Here is a 23,327-nt window from a genome sequence, read left to right as displayed (position 1 = left end):
TTTTAGCTCTATTTCCTCTAAGACAAGTTAGTGCTGTGTGTCACAACTCTGAGAAGTAACCTGTCTCCTACAAAATTACATTCCCACACAACTAAAGATACTTTTCATTCTCTGCATGTGACATGATCATCCAGGTTGACTTGAACAAGATCTTATCTTATGTTTCACTTAAGACCAATTCCATCGATGTCCATTTATTTTCGGAGGAAATCATAAAGAATTACTGTAGTTACATGACAGCGTTGCTTGGATTATTTTCTCTCTGTTAAAACACTGACATGGTTTAGTAGTCGGTGTTTTGACTTTACAGGTGCAGGATAGGAGCACCAGAGGTGTTCAGGGTCAGTGTGTGCTGTTACCTCCAGCCCAGGGAGAGAGGCTTGTCATCCTTGGTCCAGGCCACAGTGATGGGCAGGCTGGGGTCAGACTTCACCTTACAGTCGAAGTGAACCAGGGAGCCCCTGACGGCCGACTGGTGCTCCGGGACTTGAACAATACGAGTCGGCTCTGAATGATGTTAAAGGGGAGCGCATACACACACGCACATTCTACATTAACTCGGACATTCAGATTTTCCAAAAAACTCGCTCACACCAACATACTTTCATATGACTGCAAGGCCATATTTAACACCAGTTATTCTACCAAAGCTCTTACAACTTTATTTTTCTATTGAACCAAGTGAATACATCTACCCCAGTTGAGTTGCATGCCTCCACCAACCAGGACAGTTTACATCCATGACTGTCCAAAATGTCGACAGTTAATTTGTGGGAAATTGTCATAATTTGGATATGAATTCTTGAATTTGTATTTTGTGACTTTGGACCACCAAATTTCAAATCAGTTCATTCTAGTGTACAGGTGGATGTTTGTGCCAAATTTGAAAAATGTCCCTCCATCTATTCCCAATATATCACATCCACAAGGATGGACTGTTGTGTATGGATGGATGTCGTATCTACACCTCCTGCCACAGATGCCAACTGCACAGAAGAGATGTAATGACTGACCTTTGACCTCTAGGCGGACCTGGTTCTCTGCCTTGCCCAGCATGCTGTTGGCCACACAGGTGTAGGTGCCTTCGTCCTCTGCTCGGGTCCGTTTGATCTCCAGGGTGCCGTTGATGTAAACGCGGTAGTGACCTCCGTCCAGCCCACTGCCCTGTCCGTTCTTAAACCTGCAAGCACAGAAAGCACAGGGAATATGAATCATAAAGTATATCTGTATGAATGTTGTGCTTAAGAATATTTACGGGTGTGGGTTTACAGAGTTTGATGCCAAAACCAGTATTAGAGCTCTCGATGCTCACCAGCGGAGGTCCGGCAGAGGAGATCCGAAGAAAGGACAGTCTAGGAAGGTGCGGTTGTTCACAATGACTTTGATCAGCTGGTTTTTAGGGCCTAGCATCCTCGGGAGCATGTCTGCAAAGAGAGAGAGAGAGAGAGGATGACGCCTTCACCAGGATATCACTTACCAGGGTTCTGCACCTGTCACACGTGTGTGACCGTGTGACAGTCAGCTAGCAGTCAGCTAGTGGGCACCCAAACACAGTTTCAACCTTTTTTCAGTGATGTACTCCCTGTGAAAAACGTTGTCAGCCAAGTACCCCCTAACCAGCGCAAATCATTTTTGGTTAAAAAAATGAAGAAGTAATACACAGCGCTGTGCCATCAGTATCTGATCTATTGAACTGCTTTAGTACCTGTTAGGGCCTAACAGGTACTAAAGCAGCGACAAGGAATCCAGCCATATCATTTCATCATCTACGCCTGTGCTTATCTATCTGCGACATGTTAAAATATCCTCTGTGTATAAGGTTTCGTAGATTAGACCTAATTTGTAATCAATTTTAAAATGCTAAATGTTAAATTGTAACTGGTTACAGTTGAATAGCAGTGGATTCACAGACTTTAGGGTAAGTATGTTTGTTTTTTTATCCAGAGTATTTAATAGAATAAATTTTTACTATGAATGTAATCTGCTGACACTCTCTCTCTGTATACATTTCTAAAGTCGACGTCCTCTCCGGGTCTTACCGAGGACGCTGACGAAGGCGTTGGCCAGCAGGTAGCCGTGCTGGTTGGAGGCGTTGCACTGGTAGACAGCACTGCTTCCCATCTGCACCGAGCGGAAGATGATGGTGTCACCAAGAACCTGGGGTCTGATGGGGATGAGGGGAGTGTCTGAAGTCAGGGGAGAGGGAAGAAGATGTTAAGAAACATATACCAATGAGGAACATTATATAATCCATTATACACAGATGAGAGAAGACAATATCTTTTTTTATTATTAATTTGATTTGAGTGGTTACTTTTGTACTATTTCATTTAATAAAATCTGGCTACTTAGAACCGTTTGGCCCATGACAGACGATATGTGTCCAATATTAACTACATATTTAATAACTATATCTTTTTTTAACACAAAAGAGAAAGAAAGATCGACTAAAGGAAAGTTCAACAGAATGAAAAATAGATTAAAAAAGGAGAAAGGACGAAGGATAAAAAGAAAAAACTAAATAAAGAAAAATAGATTTAAAAAAGAAACAAAGAAAAAAGACAGACAGACAGATAGATCGATAGATAGATAGATGGATAATAGATAGAATGTACTCTCTATAGGCTGTCCGTTGATCATCCACTCGATGATGGGTTTGGGGTTGCCGTTGGCCCGACACACCAGCCGGCCGTTCTCCTCCGGAGCGAGCACCAGGTTGGTGGGTTTGTCGAGCCAATAAGGAGCCGCTGTGGAACGCAGGGAGTCAGATGAGCACGGTGGACTCAAACACAATCACACATCTGTAGAACCACTTAACCAGTGTAACCTCCTCACCTTTGACCTGGACAAAGATGGAGTGGCGTATGATGCCTAAATGGGTGTTGGCCATGCAAACGTACTCCCCAGCATCCTCCTCTGACACGTTGATGATCTTCAGGGTCTTGTTGTAGTTGTCAAACTTCACCTTCTTGGCTGGCAGGTCCCCACCCTTCTTAAACCACTTGATGGTGGGTGTCGGACTGTAGGGGACAAAGAGGGGGAACAAATCCTCACCATCACTTTTTGGCAAAAAAGTTGGTCTTGAATTATTGGAATCAAGGAATTTCAGGTGAACATAATATCAGACATCTTAAGTCCAACCACTGAGTGGACTGCAGAGGACCCAAAGCAACTATTACCAACTCAATATTTAGGGACCAGTTGCACCATTGTGGTTCTATGATCGAGGGTCGTTGGTGCTTTTCTGGACTAGAAATAGAAATTCAACATCCGAGTTCTAAAAGTATTCTCCCTGTCATATGTCACAGAGGGAACATGGACTAAATGGAGGTTTGAATAATTTAATTATTCTATCTCAAATGTAAATAAAATATCTGGTGTCTGAATGATGCTGTTGTTATCTCTGATAAATAGAAAACCAACAGTAAAACAGCTAAATCATAACATTTAAAGGGTAGTTTGTGTAGCAGGCAGCAAACTCCAGAAATGTGTCTTAAAGCTGCATTCTCTCTAATGTCCAGCAGGGGGGTAACTCCTCTAGTCTATGAGAAAACTTCTCTCTTGATTTATTCCCTCAGTAAACATTGTAAACATGAGTTTATGGACTCAATCTCTGGTTTCAAGTCTTCTTCAGCACAGCATGAAGTTCATTTAGTAAATCATGGTCCATTTACAGTCAAATAGACCATAAAGCAGAGTATACTTTAGGGCGGGGCTACCTTGTGATTGACAGGTCGCTACCTCAATGTCTGGGAGAGGTCCGTGTTTTCATCTTAGAACGTTAACCCTTTCTCGGTGTGTTTACTTTGGAACATTGGTCGCCTAAAAATGTCTTCAGCGTTCGATTGTACTTGAGCTCCACCCTGTCACTTCTAGTTGAAAAAAACCAAGATGGCAATGGCCGTAGTCCACAATCCAATGCATAATGTCACTTTTGTCAACTTCTTATAGTCTGTGTTATGCAGTCACGACAAATCATTTCAAATAACGTAATGGTATCCGTGTTTGTGTCTGTGTGTGTGTTTGTGTGGGCGTGTGTGTGTGTGCGCGTGTGTGCTCACAGTCCAGCAGCAATACACTCCAGCAGCAGTTGCTCGTCCCGTAGCACCATCTTGGAGCTCTCGGTCCCCGAGGGGGAGAGGAAGATCGGCGTGGACTCGGCTACTTTGCGGCCTACGGAAGGAGAACAGTGGTTAACAACCGCACAAACAAAGCAATGCACAAACAAACACACACACACACACTGCAGTTTATCTTTGTACCAGGAGCTGAACATCTTGTTTGAATCTAACACTGTTAGTCTGATCGTTTCCTGGTGGCTGAGCTCCTGAGCTCCGTCTCCGCCAGGCTTCGGCTCCCCCTGCAGTCTGTTGCGAGGCCGAGGCGGCCTGTTAACGGGTATAACACATTCTGGCTTCTCTCAGAGGAAGACATTCGGAGATGCAGAAACAACAACGGACTCATTAATCTTTCTTTGCGTTTGCCAAGGGAACAGAGATGGCAATGATTGGCATTAAAAGCTGAAATAGAGCAGCTGATAAACGTTCTGCTGCTTTGAGGAGATTACTTCAACGTGAAGCTGAAGCACATCGAAGTCATGTCATTGATGCCGATAATTGTTGAACCTTCCAGCAGGGCTTGGCTAAAGCAAGGAGCAGCATTGGAACTAGAGCCTTTGGACAGAACCTTGGTGTTGTTTGGATTTTGGCTTTTAGGTTGTGAGGCATTCATGAATCAAACACTCAGTTCAGCTTAGCAGCCTGGAACATGAGCAAAGTGCTAAGTGATGTCTTTGTTTGTATACTTCAACAACCAAATGCATGGGGCATTTTAACCAGGCATGTAGTTTAGGGTGAACTCACCTTTCACCTAAACGACACTGGTGACAAAACTAAGTGTGTCAAATAGGTTCCCTATCTTTTGATGTTTATACTCTGCATTCATGTAGGCTTACCTTACAAGGATACCACACAATTACGTTAAGTGTTATAACATACTAACTGTCCAAAGGGCTCGAGATGCAGCTGCTTTCAGATCAAACACTTCAGCCCACACTCTGATTGCTTCAAACACCAATGTCTTCAACTGCTTTAAGTGCTTCATCTTTCACATGGAAAGTGTCAAAGTTCCGAATTTTTAAACTGCAAACCTTTGTTTATCTGCAGCTGTCGTTTTCAGAAATCCCAACCAGACATTTTAGTCTCATCTCTGAATTATTATCTACTGTAGATATAGTTTATATATAATTTAACCTTCCACATTAAACTATATCATACTTAATGTGCTAATGTTTATTGACAAGTGAAAATAAGATCTAAGTTGTAAAACATTTGAATAATAAAATCTGTACAGGAATCCTAGTTTAAATGGCACACATTTATATTTACACTTTGGTTTGGACACATTTGTGAGGTGGACATTCAGTATAAACTGACTTTGTACTACATCCACTGTATGCACCATTGGTTATGATGATTGGCTGGTAATTATTTGAAACTACACCACAGAATGAACCAATTTAAATAAAACTGCTGCTTTTTTAATCTTATTACACAGACTGATTTTTCTGCCTCTTTGATCATGAATTAGGCGTTCTAGAGAGCACATTTCCAGTCTGATCCAACACAAATGGTACCAACAGTGTGGACATAAACTCCAGCCATCAGAGAGCTGCAGCATGCCGAGGAGCGTGTGGGTTTAACCCTTGTGTTGCCTTCGGGTCAATTTGACCCGATTCAATGTTTCACCCTCCTGTCGCCTTCGGGTCAATATGACCCGATTCAATGTTTAAATTAGCATTAGCTTCCTTTGTGATGCAGATCTGTGAGGGATTAAAGCATCTGTTAGAGATTAGCTTCTCCAGTGGCCGGCGAAGGAGGATCAGCTATGTTAGTGACACTGTGTGGAGAAGAAGAATATCAAGCGGAATCATACAGAGAGGTCGGTTAGTGGTAACAGAGTCATCATGTGCACAATCACTATCCGTGAGAGCTACGGCAATGCAGTGAGATACCAGGAGATGTGGCCAACATGGCTAACACTGCTGATGAGGCTGGCAGCGCTTCCAAGGATGCACTGCAGTTTTAGACTCAATCCCACTCACAACAAAATGTATTAGACTGGTGATAAATTAGCTAATGTTTGTGTGTGTGTGGTTGGTAGATGTCTCGTGGTAGCGTTTTGACAGCTGTTATAGTCCCGTCACTCCCCCACGCTCTCAGAAATGTGTCTGAGAGCAGACTTACATCCATACATATATGACTATTAATGACCACAGCGTGAATCCAGGCTGAATATTCATCATGTGACCTAATCCCTCTCTGTGCTGGATCCTCGTTGGGGGCTTCGGTCCCACTGGGGCCTCGGAGCTGTCGGCTTGGTTTGTCACTGGGAGCATCTTTCCCCCTTCGGGACATATCCCCCCCAATATCAGCCACTGACACATACAGGACTGTCTCAGAAAATTAGAATATTGTGATGAAGTTCTTTATTTTCTGTAATGCAAAAAAAAAAAAAAAATGTCATGCATTCTGGATTCATTACAAATCAACTGAAATATTGCAAGCCTTTTATTCTTTTAATATTGCTGATTATGGCTTACAGCTTAAGAAAACTCAAATATCCTATCTCTAAATATTAGAATATCATGAAAAAGTATACTAGTAGGGTATTAAACAAATCACTTGAATTGTCTAATTAACTCGAAACACCTGCAAGGGTTTCCTCAGCCTTGACAAACACTCAACTGTTATAAATCTTTTTTTTTACTTGGTCTGAGGAAATATTAAAATTTTATGAGATAGGATTTTAGAGTTTTTAAGCTGTAAGCCATAATCAGCAATATTAAAAGAATAAAAGGCAAATATTTCATGATTTGTAATGAGAATCCAGATGCATGATTTTTTTTTTTTAATTGCATTACAGAAAATAAAGAACTTTATCACAATATTCTAATTTTCTGAGACAGTCCTGTATGTTGCCACTTCGGCGAATCTCTTCCCTCCAGCTATGGGCTCATTCAATAGGTGTATGGCAAAATGAACATACTGTAATACTGTAATTTGTGTGTTAATTAAGGTATTTTTATTCATTACATGTGATCGTTTAACATTGATTGAAAGGTGAAACAGACTAAATGACAGGAATACTTAATTTCTAAGTTATTATCATAATATATTGGGGTCAGAGAGATGTGGGTATGTCTTTTATTGGAAGTCACATCTGGCCCAGTTGCTTATTCTCCTCGGCGATATTGAATTGGGTTTGATTCTTCATTTAATGAGCAGCTGAGTAACACTACACCGATTCAACAGGAGCAATTTTATTCTGCTGCAATATATTGCATTAATTCATCTCTGTCAGTTATATAAGGAGTTTCAGTGGAGACTTGGCATGTGCCAAGACGTTCAAAAGGGATTAACATAATTTATTTTCGTGGAAACGAGAATAAAAACCAAACACGTTTTATCTCGAGGACTTTTGAGACGAAGAAGATACTGCATGTAGACATAAATAGCAGGAGCTTCAATCTAAAACATATCTTAAAAACACAGTGTAAACTATGTTTTGTGAGATAAGACTGTTTACCTCACACGCTTTTGGTTTAATCACATTATGGGCAATGCTTATATAATAAGATGACTTAACACCTCTTTAAAGTACTGAAACTCAATTTTAGCATATACAGTAGTTTAAGCACAAATTAAACAATGCTTTTAGTGCCACCATTATGTTTTTCTTGTTTGAAAATAAAAAGTTCAGATGACTGGTAAATATGTTCAATCTGGTGTCAGTGTTTAGCACTGTCTCCTAAAAATCCCGTTCCTATCCAAAAAAACTGCATTCTAAATTATTTATATTTAATTTCAATTCAATTCAGTTTATTGTGTATAGCCCAATATCACAAATTACAAATTTGCCTCAGAGGGCTTTACAATCTGTACACATACAACATCCCTGTTTAACAGACGCTAAAAGAAGTAGATATGTTTCCGGGGTTTTATTACGTCTGAAAAGGGTCAAACAACCACAGGACTTTCAACCAGGAGGCCGCTGTAAGTGTCCTGAATAATTTAAAGTCACTGTTAAATTATTTTAATTACAGTCTGTAATTTCAATAAGAGTTAATATGTAAGTGAATGACGGTAATCTCTTATAGAGTCTATGTATAATAGCATTTCAGTGACATTAAAACGAATGCCTCCATATCGCTAAAAATAACTCACAATGGAAAACAGAACAGAAAGAAGCAGTGGCAGACGATGTCTCGGTAAATTGAGTTAGACAATTTTTCCAGAATATACTGTATGAATCCTATGGCCTCCAAAGTGACTTGACATTTCATTCATATGTAAGAAGCAACAATTCAAGAATGTTCTAATATAGTTGCTCACAAGTCTCATATTCCAGTATTACTTTTAGGTTTATGTGATCTTTATTAGATGTAATAAGGGAAATAGTTGTTTTGATTATTTTTTGAATGATCAAAATGTGGTTAAATTCATTTAGATGTTGCATTTAGATGTTAACGATCCAATTAAAAAATATATAATATCGACAGCATAAGAATCAGTTATACCTCATAGAAACACACTGACCCACACTAACTTCGCCATCTGAAGCCACACGGTGAATTCTTGTAGAGAGAAGTTAGGAGGTTAAATGTGTGTCTTAAGGTCAGGCTGAGGTCAGTGATGACTTGCCTTCACTGAGCGAGCATGGTTAGTTTGCGAGCCGTGTTACTGTGGGGGAGAGGGGGGGGTGGGGGGGGCTGGACAGGAAGTGACTCACCACCGTAGGGGTCAGTGGCATTGTAAGACGTGTCATTATACAGCTCCTCTGAAAACACACATACAAACACACACAGACTGGCTCATCAGTCCACTCACAGGACACACTCACATAACCTGACGACACTCGGTCACATCGGAAGAAAAATACATGTTGCATTATATCAGATAACCCAACATTTCATTGTCTTTTCTTATCTGCAGCAACCTGAAAAAAAATCTCATTAACAGTTATGACTGAATGCTTCTCTTCTCATGTCATGTCATGACATCACCTCTAGATGGGGGCATGTCATTGGTTGGATCGGTGAGTGATCAGAACAGCAGACAGTGAGAGTGAACAGAGAGAATAAATGACAATAACTCAAGTCAGTATGCGATCTGCAAGTTGTGCGTTTGTGTGCTTATGTGTGTGTGTGTGTGTGTGTGTGTGTGTTGTCTACTCACTCGTCAGGACTTTGAGTGTGAAGGGGTTCTTCTGTTGGATGGTGTGTGTGAAGAGGAAGCGAGCGTTGCAGCAGTAGTCGGTGTGAGCGTCTTTGATCAAGACGTTGGAGAAGTACAGGTCTCCATTCAGGCCCATGGACACCCTCTTATCCTGAGGGATCGGAATCATCGCTGGACAACGGAGGAGGTGACCAGAGGGGGGGGGGGGGGGAGAGAGAGGGAGAATGAAACCACATGAACAAGTTAACATTAACGCTGAGGTAAACCCATTTTGGATTGAATACTTTTTTTGTTTGTCATCATATTTGGAAGTTAATATTTTCCAATACACATATAATATTGTGTAAACAGGCCAGCCCCTCTTAAATCTCCCTTTTTCTTATTCTTTTTACTGACATGGTTAGTGTATTTAATTTGCCAAAACAGTGACAAGAAGCACAATAAACAAAGTTAATGACATCATTATTATAATATTTATCTAAAAAGGAATATTTATATTTATATAATTTATAAATACAGAATGTATGGGTCGCACTCCAAATCACAATCTGAGTTCAAGTTTGAAAGAGAGGGGCATTCACCAGGCATAAAACCAATCCATTGCATTGTGGGAAATGCAGCATTGATTTTGGAGATTCATCTAAATTATGGACGACACGTCTGATACCTCTGCCACTAATGCTTTGATTTTGATCTGTCTACAGTCAAACTTATAGAAAAAATGCCTTCATGCAGGCCTATATCAACTATAGCTGTCAAGATATCAAATGCAATCATAATCATCTATCATCTCCAGACCTCCGGAAACTAGCCTGGAGGTCGCTAAATGCGTATATATTTTCACATACAGTACAACGTAGTTCAGCGTCTGTTCGGGTTAGCTGTGGTAACCCGGCTGATGTGTCATCCTACAGTTGCTACAGGCGAACGTTAACGGTCACTCCACCAACACAGACGTCCAGACAGACCATCAGCCACACTCTAACTGCTCCAGCTGACATGAGCCATATGGTCGTCAAGACAATGCCCCGGGACCAATCAGCAGCCGGGCCAGCAGTCCTCATCAAGCGTTGGCTTGTTAAAGTGTCTGGGCTGCATGACACGCTGATGAACTGTGGTTGATCTGAGTGTACAGTTAATGCGCATGTCATATAGGCTTTTTCTATGTTGAGTGGTCAACACATGAGGTCAAAAAATGTGTCTTTTTTTTTCCATCAATGTAATGTTTGTTGGATTAGGGGATTGGATTGCTTTTTTACAACGTCTCTGTTTGGCTGTAAAACGGCTTCTGGCTCGACATGAAGGTCTGCACACACACACACACACACACACACACACATACACTCTGCAGTACTGTGGCGTAACCCACTTGGGAGAAGGACAATACAGTGCAAAGAAGAGAGGTGAGGAAAGGATGCCAGACTGGCTCCAGGCTCTAAAATCTCCCTCCAACTGCTGAAAGAGAGAAACTGAGAGAGAATGAGGGATAAAAGCCCAAATTAAAGCAGTACGCTCAGAGGTCACTGGAGACACACTGCTATGAAAAGAGGGACATCAAGCCTGTCTCTGGATGACCTCATAGACCTCTTGCCTTCCACAATGTAGAGGGACTGAAAACAAAACCGAAATGCAGTTCTCAGCACCGAGGTTTCTCATGTCATTTAGCAGACGCTTTTATCCAAAGCGACTTACAATAAGTGCATTCAACCAAGAGTACAAACTAAGAACAACAAGAATACAGAAAGTAACATTTCTTCAAGAAAGTCAAACTACAAAAGTACCATAATAAATGCCACTGAAGTGCTAATCTGTGTTTTAATCCAGACATAGTCGGAAAAGATGTGTTTTTAGTTTCCGGCGGAAGATGTAGAGACTTTCTGCTGTCCTGATGTCAGTGGGGAGCTCATTCCACCATGGAGGTGCAAGGACAGCTCTTCATGATAATTAACTTTTACTTAAGTCAGTAAACATGAGAATTATGCAGTTAGCCGTAAAGCTAATTAGGAACAATGTATTTAAACAAAGTTATATTTGAGGTATATGGAATATAGAAAGGTCCCAAGTCAACTCCTGGTATATTTGTATATAAGTGTATACTTGTGTGTAATTGTTGCTCACCACTGTTCATCCAGAAGGTGAACGGAGGAGGCAGGCCTGGTGGGGGGTTGCAGGCTAGCACCAGCGGTGTGCCTTCAGTCACCACGACCGGCTCCAGCACCTCTTTAGGCCACAATGGAGCCTCTGGAGGACGGGGACGGTGGGGTGGGAGTAGAAGGGGGAGAGAAAGGGAGACAGAGATGTGAGAGATGATAAATGGCAATGATTTCAGTCAAACACAGGGTGAGGGAGGAATAATAAGATTAATGGAAGTCTGCAAAGTCTCTGAGGATCTGTTGCTGTTCTTCACAAATGACTGATTGTTTTGTAGGGCAGTTGTGCTGGTTGTAATTGAAACAAGCATTTCCCAATGTATGTTATGTAATATACCATAATACTTTCTTTGTAGCCAATGATATGCTAATAATGAATGTATTATGTCTAATTATTGTGTTATGACGTTTGTGCGTGCGTGTGTATCTGTGTGTGCGTGGGTGTGTTCTTGTGTATTCTTACTGGAGACCCTGAGCAGGATTTTGTTGGACAGAGCCACTCCGTGGTCATTTGTGGCAAAGCACTGGTACTCCCCCTCATAGTCCTCTGGTCGTCCTCCGCTACGGAAACCGATCTCCAGAGTTCCCGAGCGTTTTCGCATCGTCACCCTGGGATCTTTCCCGATGTTGAAAAACTTCCCGTTCCTTCGCCATGAGAACCTGAACCAGGAGACAACGAATCAAAGCGTTGGTGTTATCACATTGTTTATCCCATGAAGTGAGGTTCATTCTACTGATGTCCTCTTTATGTGATGCTCATTTTGAATTTAATACTTTTAATACCTTGTCGTCAGTCTTCTTACCCTAAAACTCTTATGAAGTTATCTAGGCATGAGATACACCCGCTGGGCTACAACCAGCTTAACATGGAGCCTTAATTGTTTCAACAACTGGTAAATGTGAAAGTCTTTCGCTTGTCGCTTGGTTGCCATCTTACGTTACTCAACTGCCACACGACAGCAGCACAAAAATCCACAACACGCTCTCCATTTGCTTGTACTGAAGCTTAATCCTGCTCCATGTGGTGTTTCCAGAGGGCTCCCTGATAAGTGAGGAACACTGATATAATTTTAATATTTCCTCAGACCAAGTAAAAAAGATTTATAACAGCTGAGTGTTTGTCAAGGCTCAGGAAACCCTTGCAGGTGTTTCGAGTTAATTAGACAATTCAAGTGATTTGTTTAATACCCTACTAGTATACTTTTTCATGATATTCTAATATTTAGAGATAGGATATTTGAGTTTTCTTAAGCTGTAAGCCATAATCAGCAATAAATCAGAATAAAGCTTGCAATATTTCAGTTGATTTGAAAACAATCCAATATGCATGACATTTTTGTTTTTTTAATTGCATTACAGAAAATAAAGAACTTCATCACAATATTCTAATTTTCTGAGACAGTCCTGTATGCTTACATAACCGGTTCTATTTTTAGTAATGAGCGAGGATTTACAGAAGATTCTTCCTGTCACTTTTAGGCCACTTCCAGTTGAGCTGGGCCTGTTTGAGGTGCAGCACTGAGCCTGAACAATGGGCCACTATTGAAGCCCTGGAGACCAGATCTGTGTGTGAGTGCGTGTGTGTGTATGTTTGTGTGTATGTGTATGCGGGGTGGTATGTGTTGTGAGAGACTGACTGAGTGAATAAGTGAACGATCCCTTACGCTGAATGTTTCATGAGCATGAATAGTCAACAGAGTGCATTATTGGAGCACAAAGCCTCTCCTGGGAAGGGGAGAGTTAGTGTGTGTACATACGCAGAGAGTACCTTATTGTGAGGTTGTGTAAGTGTGTGTGTGTGCGTGCGTGTCTTACGTAAAGACAATCTGTCTCCAAATAAACAATGTACCACTGTCCTGAGTCATACCCACTGATGTAACCCCTGGAGACCCAGTGCGTGTGTGTGGTGTGTGTGTGTGTGTGTGTGTGTTGTGTGTGTGTGCGTGTGTGTGTCCGCGTGTGTGTGTGTATGTGTGTGGAAAACAGAAGAAGAAAAGAGGAAGAGGAGAGAGGGAAACAAATAAAGATGAGAGCGAGAGAGAGAATTAGAAGTAGAAGACTAATCCGCCGGCTAATTGAGCTTGTTATCGATCTTCAATCACCGATTCTTCCCAATTTGCTTTGAGAGCAAAAATACTATTAACATACTACATTTGTCTCAGATGTGAAAGTCCTTTGATGCCTGGGGTGTATGGAGAAAAATACATTTAAAAAACGGTGTCAACTGTGTGTGGATGACCACATTTTAACATTCACTTAATCGTGGATGTTTTCATTTAGCCAACTCGGGCAGATTGGACTGTAGAAAGAAAATAGAAAACACAGCTCATTGTTTGTGTGTGGAGGCCTGACAAAGGGATGGAGGTCATAGAACGACTATAGAAAGGGAAAGCAAAAGTGACAGGACAGGGTGGAGCTAAGTACAACCGAACGCTAATTAAGACATTTTCAGACAACCTACATGTTACAATTTACTTTGATGAAGTGAAATCTATCTGCGTGATGGATCATCGAGGTCTGGGTCGTGGAATTCCTGCTACCGACTACGCCACTGTCCTGTTGAGACTCCGCCCACTGTTGAGACTCCGCCCACTCCTCCTCCCCACCGCCATCTGCCTGATGGATCGTGGAGGTCTCCATCGTGGAATATGCCTACTATGAACTATTCATACACTCTGTCACATTCATTGAATGTATTTTAACTCTAAATCTGTCCTTCTGTACACATTACATCTATTGCACCTGTCCATCCTGGAGAGGGATCCTCCTCTGTTGCTCTCCTGCAGGTTTCTTCCCTTTTTTCCCCCTGAAGGGTTATTTGGGAGTTTTTCCTGGTCCGATGTGAGGTTTTGGGGCAGGGATGTCTATGTGTACAGATTGTAAAGCACTCCGAGACAAATTTGTAATTTGTGAAATTGGGCTATACAAATAAACTGAATTGAATTGAATTGAATTGAAAACACACTGTGAAAGGGTTAAAGTTGACAGACAAAAGTCCAGGCAACGCTGTGGTAGAGACCTGTCAATCACCTTGTAGCCCCACCCTAAAGCATACTCCCCTTTATGGTCTGTTTGACTCTAAAGGGACCATAATTGTTGCCCCCCTGATGACCATTAGAAAGAATGCAGCTTTAAAGCTGTTCAGCATAGGCATCACTTTTCAAAACTGCAGTTTAGCGCCTTGGAGAAACCAACTTGAGGACACACTCATGTCTGTGTGTGTGTGTGTGGGTGGCTCTGACGTCACGGCAGTTATGAGACAGACAGAGCAACAAAAGCACAACAGACAACTTGTCAGGTTGAGACTGTGGAGGGGAGGCAGACAGGTGTCACGCTGAGTTTAAAGGGTTGTTAGAGGGCACGAAAAGAGCTTTAGGGTACGACACCATTCAACTAAAGGGACAGAGAGCCAGAGAAAACAAGCTGGTTGGCTAAGGTGAAAGTGTGTTGTGTGCGTGTTTGTGCGTGAGATAGAGAGAGACACAGACAGTCAGGGAGGGGGGGTGGCACTTTGCATTACTCTCACTGGCAGAGAGACATGAACTGGATTGAGAGGGCAAGGAGTCACCAAGGACAGATCAGAACGGGGTGACAAAAAGAAGCAGAGGAGAGATTTTTAAAGAAAAGGGAACAGAGGAAGATAATGAGCCCGAGAGAAAGGAATGACTGGATAGACAGTGGGAAGGAGAGGAAGAGGAGGGGAGAGGAATGGTTCACATTCGGCATCACGTGAATCCTCCCTGGAGCGCTCGGTCCTCAGCTGTGCTGCTTTCCCCCTGATTCCTCTCCAGCTGTGTCTGATTGGTGCACAGAGTCTGCAGCCTGTGACTTGACGCGTCAATCTCACTGTTTTCTGAGTTACCTGCAAGACTTTTCAAACTGTCTCACTGAATATTTTACACCTGGTAACTTCAGCCTCTTCCTCCTGATTTCATTTCCATGAAACGGTGCCACGTAGGACTCATTTGGGGGAATTATGTGGACAATTCTCGAAGACAGAGGCTTGTTCTTTTTTATGTTAGTTTTAATGTCTGTAAAATGTAACTAAATTCACTTCCATTGCATTGTTGTGGAAGCACTTCAGCAGGGGGTTGAACAAATTAATAAAGTACTATCATTTTCATATTTTGTAGTAAATATAGTAATATTTGAATTCTATATTTATTTTTTTAAGCGTACCTCCTTCGACTTATCTTCCTATGTCTCTACACGTGGATATATTCCATAAAACAATGAGCAGAGGAATGTGTGTGTGTGGGGTGTGCGTGTGTGTGTGTGTGTGTGTGTGTGTGTGTCTGTGTGTACTGCTTACGTTGGCACTGGGTTGCCCTTGGCCTCACACTCGATGATGATGTTATCTCTGGGGTCGACAATGTAGTCCTTCACTGACTGTTTGACGATGGTGGGAGGCTGCTTCACTGTGGGGGGGGGGGGGGGGGGACAGACAGAGAGAAGGTTACAGGGATATAAAGGCTGTGCACAGATAACGTGTACACACACACACACACACACACAAACACACACATAGACAACCAGCTCTGTGTACACTTTAGACAACATAGGTTTTCAACAGTTTTACAGGAAGCTTTCGGAGAGATCAATACACCGATTTCTTATGTTACAGTAACACAAATCATGAGGAAGAAGGCCACTAGAATACATCTTGAAACACTCTTAAAGCTGCAGAGCTAAATGTGCCTTGTGACATGTTTTATTATGTCACTCTCTTTAGTTGGACAACTTTACCGACACATATATGTTCTAATTTTTTATTAAAGCTCCAGTGAATGATGATTTACACACCGAATGAAATAACCCAACATATCATGTTTTTCATGGCCTCTACTAGACATATTGAAAACTAAATCAATCAAAAGAAATCTCTTTGGCAGCTTAACGGACAAAACTGGTGTTATTCTAATTCTTTTAGACTTTCAAAGCATTTCAAATAATATTTTCAGCGGCGGATTAATACACATGTGGTGTGAACTTTTGAGTATTTGAGGGAAATGTATTTAGTATACATGAAATACTGTTTTTTTCCAAGGGATGTGTTGACTTTAGTGAAGTTATCAAATAGTGTCTGACCTTTCAACCATCTCCAAGAACTTTTCTTTTTTTTCTTTATGTATTTTTCATATATCAATCTGAATCTGAATTCGGTTTCTTATTAAGAAATAAACAGATGATAATAGATCTCTCCAGCTGTGTTTAGTCGACTATACATATTTAATGGTTCGTCAAATCCCTCAACATTACAGACACCACGCAGCCAACATTTTATGCCATTTTGCATTTCCAGCTCACTGAGCCCTGCAATACTGTACACAAGTAAACACGCACACATACACACACAGTGACACACACCGTACACACAATACAAAATAACAAGCTCTTCAGAGGGCCAGCCGCCTGCTGGATTAAAGGAGGGGCTTGATGCTCTGAAAGAAAGCTTTGTGGCTGATACACCAATGAATTCCTGCATAACAGAGAGGGCAGAGATCTGTAATTGAAGCTATTCCAACTAATCTCCCATGTGTTGCTATGGCAACCATGGGAGTATTTTCATAGTATGCTTGGTAGTGATAAAAGCCGGACTATGGGAGATAATTGGTATGGAAATGATTACTCGGCCTCAGTTTATACGGCATCCTCCAAGACTCACATCCTTTCAAGGGCCTCTGAGTTATGACTGCTGTTCTGCTCTATATAATAATAACTGGTGTTCCTCGGTAAATTTCACACGCACATTATTTATTGTCTCTTACAACCAATGATCTGATCAGATACTCCAATTGTTTGTTCACACTCATTCATAAACACATTTTGGGGATTTGAGAGCAATTTATTTTTTAAATCACAAATTGCAAAAAAAACTAATATTATGCATGGCATTCCCATTTAAATCAACGAAGCAGCACGGTCGGAGCAGCCGTCATTTTTATTGGTATTGTTGTCATTGCAGTCGACTAAAGCGAGTTTTAAGACTCACTGAGGTGAGGTTTGCTAGCTCCACCGTGTTTTAATGCTACACTGGATCCAGAAAATGAGCCGGACAGCAGGCTGCTGACTAGTGCCTATCAAGAGAAGGACAAGCTAAACTAACTAGCCAGCCAACTGTCTTCTGGAACTGTGTCCGCTGTCTTCCTGGTTAGCTGCAACAACCTTTGTGGCTCCTCTGACAAGTGTTGTGACCATAACAACTTAAAACAAAAGGCATTTTCTCTTGTATTAGTCAAATGAGTGAAAACAGTTTAATGGCCGCTCTACTCATATTCTATTTCTATCAGTGTGTTTTGCTTCTAGCAAGAGGAGAAATATACGGTAGATTAGCAATTGCTGTATAGGAGCTACAAGCTGTGAGTTGGTTGGACAGAAACATTAGCGTGGTTAAAAAGAAACACTTACGCTCTTGCAGGATCTTTGCTGTTAGTCCAATGTAAAGCCAAAGAGAGACAGGAAGAAAAATGGACAAAATGGAATGTAATTGTTAATCATGTTAGAGACGTATAAAGTTGAATAAACTGTGTTATAAGATATTATTGTTGTGTTATGTTCAGCTCAGTTGTTCCCAGCTGGCGGAGTTGCATTCTGAGTGAGCAGGTGGTTCAACTGTGTCAAAGAATAACTTCTTCAAACTATTTTGAAATGTAGGGAATATTCAAGAAGCAGATTTATTTTTAAGTACCGTTTCTGTCCTCCAGGCATGGATAACCTGCATCTTTACAGGTGAACACCAGAATGAGAAAGAATATACTCAACTTAGTTGTTTTATGAAATGAAGTACAGGCCTGAGTTTAAACGCAGCCTGAAAAACACTTTTCTTTCTTTTTATCATCTGCAGCTGTATTGCACTTTTTTTTAATCAAACCTATTCCCCTTGTAAGGTAAAACATAGTTGTATTAGTTGTTTCAGTTTTCATTTTTCATACTGAAAAATATGTATTAAGTTGGCCTGCTGTTTGTGTGGACTGTGACCTGACGGTTGACCCTGAGGCTGGACCAGCTGAGAACCACAACTGACAGTTATGTCATGTAGAATTATGTGATACAATTATGAGAGTGAACAGTGATCTGAAGCATGAACAAATGATTTCTCACCTGTAAGGTGTTCCCATGTCAGCAAACAGTGAGGAAGAAGGAGGAGAAAGACAACACACAAGTTATGCTTTTGATGTTAATGCAGTGTCATTATTATACAGTATTTCAAATGCAAATAATTGATTTCTAAAATAATGGAAGCATAACCATAACTGCATTTAAAGCTGCTCTGCTATATTTGTGAGGCTATGACGTTTTCAAAGGTCCACACTGTACATAGTTTTTACTCATGTCGTTGTGAAAGGATTTACAGGCACTGTTGAACATTATGATAAAAGCTGGGAACTGTTCCTTTAAGGCAACACACTCGTGTTTTCTAACTCAGCCAAGCGCACAAATCAACAGACACAGCAGAGTCTACAGATCTCCTGCTCAGCTCTTTCTGGACGGAGTGCTGCTTACGACTGGTGACAAAGCAGTTTGTGCTTCCTTCAGACTTTCATTTCATCTCAGTGAGTGGGGCGGGGCCATGACACGTTTTTCTTCTTTTAAATACCGTGTTTTGGTTTCTGCATCGCCAAATGAAAGTGAGGATTATACAATAAAGTGTGTCGCACCCAAAAATGTGATCATTGTCAGAAAATGTAATACAATCAACACCGAACCAGATTGAAAATAAAATGTTACTCAATAAAGCAATAATTGTAGAAAAGTTATTACATTATTGGGTCATATTAAATGTGTTGGACACTGATACATTACTGGGTACTCTGAGGTGGTAATCGTGCTAAAATGGATTCAATGTGTTAGAAAAGACTGAGTAATATGGTATCATTTAGTCCCATCTGCGTTAGACATAAGTAAATACTGTATATAATCTACACATCTAGTTCATATGTTTTGCAAGCTAAAAATTATGCTATAAAAGTTGTCCTTACTGATAGCAATAGCCAACAAAAGACAGGGATCTAAAAAATTAAGTGTAACGTGACTGTGTAATAAGTAATGCAATGCAACACTAATTATTCAACTGCAGTGAGAGGTCCAGATAATGTACATCTGTAAATGTACTGAATACCTGTTTGTGTAGATATGTATTTATTATTACATATTTGCCTGACTGATCTGCTTTTGATTTCTTCATTGACACACACACGCACACGCACACACACCCCCACACACACACGCAAACACACACACACACAAAGATGAAGCGGCCCCTCAGGAGCCTGACCTTGTGTTACAGAGGAGCCCTGATAGAAGGTGTGTCCACTAATAGCATGCTCACATATATGCTGCTATTCTCTAGTGTATCTTTATCTTGTATATTTGATCCCGCGAATAAGGATCACTGTGTTCTGTCCAGAGCTTTTTACTCAACTTAAAGAGCAGTCATCATTAGCCCCCTTTATATATGTTCATGTGTAAATGTAGTGTGTGTGGGTGTGTTAAGATGTGTGGAAAGCTCTCATCAATAAAGGTCAGGAGTGCAGTTTTCTGTGAAGCCGATAAGGAGGCATAGGGAACAGAGGGGGATGGGGCTTCTCAGGCCGTCTACTGAATGAAACCATCACCACTGTGGAGCATGTGGTGCCGTAGTTAGCTCCGACAGAGAGCCACAAGGGAGGAGCCATTAGGGCTTTGACATGTCATATAGCATCATTTGGAAATAGAGAAACGTGATGACGTGCATTGCAAGGCTGACAAATGGATCACTGGTGGTTTTCGATATGTATTTAATGAGTAATGGTGCAGTGAGAAGACCCATTTTATGATGATGTATAAAGTGAAGTATTTTGAAAAAAAGGTGAGTCCAACCCAGTTCAAACGTTTGGACATCAGCCTTTACAGCCGTGGGGAAAAAGAGATGACAGCTGAAACACAGGCTTATTAATAAAGCATCTAATCAGGTACAGCAACGGGCACTTTGACAAGACAGCACTTAATAATAATGTGTTAGTAGCCACACCCTATAAGTATGACTTATAACCTTATTTTCCAGACCTTTTCCTCCTTGAATTATTTGTCATTCTATGTGTATTTTATGCATCTCAATGATTTCATCATCTCTATTTTACACCAAAGCCTTTTATAAAAACATAACAAAAAACGGAGGAGGTGTTCAATACCAACAGTGCACATGCAATATCTCACATCAGTTCATTCAGCAAACGTGAACACTGTGTATCACACGAACTATGAATCTAAGTAGGAGTGACCATCTGATTCTGTTTATCATCATAAATACATAAAACTGTCAGTTCATCACAGTGTGGAGAATACATTAAGAAGAGGTCACTGGATCATGATGGTATTATCCCAGCTGTCTCTGTTGGGCAGAGTGTGCACGTGTGTGTGTGTGTGGGGGGGGGGGGGTGTACGTGTGTGTACGCGCGCGTGTGTGTGTGTGTGTGTATCAAATAAATAGGCCATCAGAAGTCCACAGTTGAAAGGTCAGGCTTCTAAAAAAACAGAGAGAGATGACACAATAGGGGGGCGGAGGACTAGAAGACGGAGCAGCTGACTGACCGCTGGGAGTGTGCACGTGTGCAGTTGTGTATGCAACATATAGGTGTCCTTGGGGCTTTCAGTAACCAATCATTTGTCATCACACATTTGTGAAACATTCATCTTTGGTGTGTGTGTATAAGTGTGTGTGTGTGTGTGTGTGTGTGTGTGTGTGTGTGTGTGTGTGTGTGTGTGTGTGCGTTTGTGGTGAGAGAAAGAAAAAGCACGACTCCTCCCTTTCTCCTTTGTGCTTTTGTTCCCAATTCCCCTCAGGATTCCATTTAACAGCAGAATCCAGTCAGGCTTTTTTCACGAGGACAATGGACAGGTATGAGAGTATGTGGGACTTTCTGTGTCTGTGTCGGGACTGTATCTATATCATATATAAATATATACGTGTTGGAACCCAAGAAGACTCATCATCTTTTGATTTTGGGAGCCACCCAAAGTAAAATGAGATCTGAAGCACTCTATTCTCATGATAACCAAATGTTAACGGGATCTCTATCGCTCCAGCAGCACATCTACGGTCGACATTTTTTGGGGGGAATACAAATATAATCAAAAATCTTGTCAGAGTTCTTTTTTTATAATTTCTACCTCTAAAACATGTCAACAAATTCAAGATGTGTATTGTGTGATAGGAAGTTTAAAACTGAACTTGAATGAGGTCATACCCATCTAAACACAGCTGTGCTTTCATGTGATAGCCAACAGGTTGGTGATGTGAGATTGTGATTCCATGGTTATGGAAACATTTATAATCTTAAGTAGTTATTCCTGTGATTCAGTACTGGAGAGGTTATGTTTTTTGGGACTTTGGGATTTCGATTTTGTTTAATTTTGTCCCATAGACTGCTTTATTGTCAATGTATTTGAGGGACAGAGAGTCCAGGAAACAGTCCAAGATGAGCGGGGTGCAGCAGCACGTAGTTCCACCGCGGATCCAGTTCATATCCCGGCTCTCCTTCTGCACCCTGGCATCCCGACGCCACCAATCCACTAGTTAATCAATCACAGTTAACGTTGATCTCTTTGATGGATCAAAAAGCTAAAAATGATAAAAAGGGGTTGCTAAATATACCTATTATATTCCTTTGGGCCACTAATCTCCTGGGTGGCCCGCCAAAGTAAAGCCTGTGTGTGGGAAGCGCTGTCTGCTCAGAATACTAGCTGTTGATTGGTGCCTAAGCTCCGGAGCCCAAACAGCCCTAGCTGCATTTCCCTTCATTTCACATGGTTTTGGATTTATCAAACCATTTTAGCTGACATTTAAAGGATTGAAGTCCCTCAGCTATACACTGACAGAAAAAGCTACCAGAGCATAACGATGCATTTATTATTTGGCCCTGTCAAAATAAAGGTCAGGCACAAAAACATTTGTTGAAAATCTGGGAATTGTGGTGGTGTATTTGTCTAAAACACATACCTTACACCCACAACTAGTGTTGTAGGTTTTGTTCCTCTCTCTCCATGTTTCCTGTCTGTATTTTTAAGCTTGAGGCGAACAAAAACATGGTCCAATGGACATGGAAGACACGTCTAAATTGCGATATGTTCTAAATTGTTCTGCCCTTTACCGAAGGGCTAGTAGCACCAATTCTTTATTTGACAAGGTAAACTTACTAAAAGCTCTGTTGTTCTGTGTCAGCCTAACTCAGCAGTGTTTAGTTTATATAATCTTTCTAAATTGTGAGAAATGGATCTGATGATTGCTGAGTGACTTACGGTCTTGTGGTACTTCAATGGCTGCTGCTTCGTGCAACAGTAATAGCACAAATGACATGAGAGCCAGGGCCGGGTGGCCCCCCTGCCCCAACATCTCTTCCCCTCTGATTGGCCGGCCTCTTCCCTCACCTCTCCTGATTGGTAAGATGGTTCTCCTTAAAGCCGAGGACCTGAGAATACAGATACAGAGACAGATGGTTAGGATGAAAATCGTAGATTTACAGTATAAACCGCCTGTGTGTGTAGATGTGTACTCTACGCATCCTGGCCTGAAAGTGTGTGCGACTGTGGCCTACATTCATAGCTGAATCCTTGTGCGGCTCCCTCGAGAGCATCCGAGAAACAAAGCCAAGGAGAAGCTCTGCAGCACTGATTCTTAACGTAGGATCAAACTCCAATCACAAGCGGTTCCACAGCAAAATCTAGAATGGTTTTAATTATCTGCACGGAAATGATGACGGTGAATGCATTATTGAAATTACACCAATGTGTTTGCTACAACGTTATAATCTTTTAACTTAAAAGACAAAAGGGTATTGATAGACTTATAGGACTGGGAGATACCTCAATATTTCGATTTATCGTCACCATTGGGACAAGACATTTAGGCTCAAAGGTCTCATCTGTATGAAAATTCACAAAGGCAAAATGGCATTATACAAAA

At 41.2% G+C, this 23,327-nt stretch overlaps 1 protein-coding gene across 1 annotated transcript in view; it reads right to left on the bottom strand.

Annotated features, from left to right (window-relative positions):
* The window catches only part of nfasca (neurofascin homolog (chicken) a), a 57,911-nt gene extending 35,186 nt beyond the window's left edge, over positions 1-22,725 (bottom strand). Inside the window, exons 1-13 of the mRNA XM_056437721.1 lie at positions 22,664-22,725; positions 17,795-17,812; positions 15,699-15,804; positions 11,850-12,046; positions 11,355-11,477; positions 9,237-9,407; positions 4,062-4,173; positions 2,836-3,020; positions 2,616-2,747; positions 2,040-2,186; positions 1,313-1,424; positions 1,014-1,180; positions 360-507 (exon numbers count right to left, since the gene is read on the bottom strand). Coding sequence (XP_056293696.1) covers positions 360-507; positions 1,014-1,180; positions 1,313-1,424; positions 2,040-2,186; positions 2,616-2,747; positions 2,836-3,020; positions 4,062-4,173; positions 9,237-9,407; positions 11,355-11,477; positions 11,850-12,046; positions 15,699-15,804; positions 17,795-17,812; positions 22,664-22,721 — 1,676 coding nt within the window. The 5' untranslated portion in view covers positions 22,722-22,725. The remainder of the gene's footprint in view (positions 1-359; positions 508-1,013; positions 1,181-1,312; positions 1,425-2,039; positions 2,187-2,615; positions 2,748-2,835; positions 3,021-4,061; positions 4,174-9,236; positions 9,408-11,354; positions 11,478-11,849; positions 12,047-15,698; positions 15,805-17,794; positions 17,813-22,663) is intronic.
* Positions 22,726-23,327: the final 602 nt, after the last annotated feature.

This window comes from Pseudoliparis swirei, chromosome 18, assembly GCF_029220125.1.
Source record: "Pseudoliparis swirei isolate HS2019 ecotype Mariana Trench chromosome 18, NWPU_hadal_v1, whole genome shotgun sequence".
Lineage (NCBI taxonomy): Eukaryota > Metazoa > Chordata > Actinopteri > Perciformes > Liparidae > Pseudoliparis > Pseudoliparis swirei.
The sequence above is the reverse complement of the archived record's forward strand: the minus strand, read 5'-3'. Positions and strand labels throughout refer to the sequence as shown.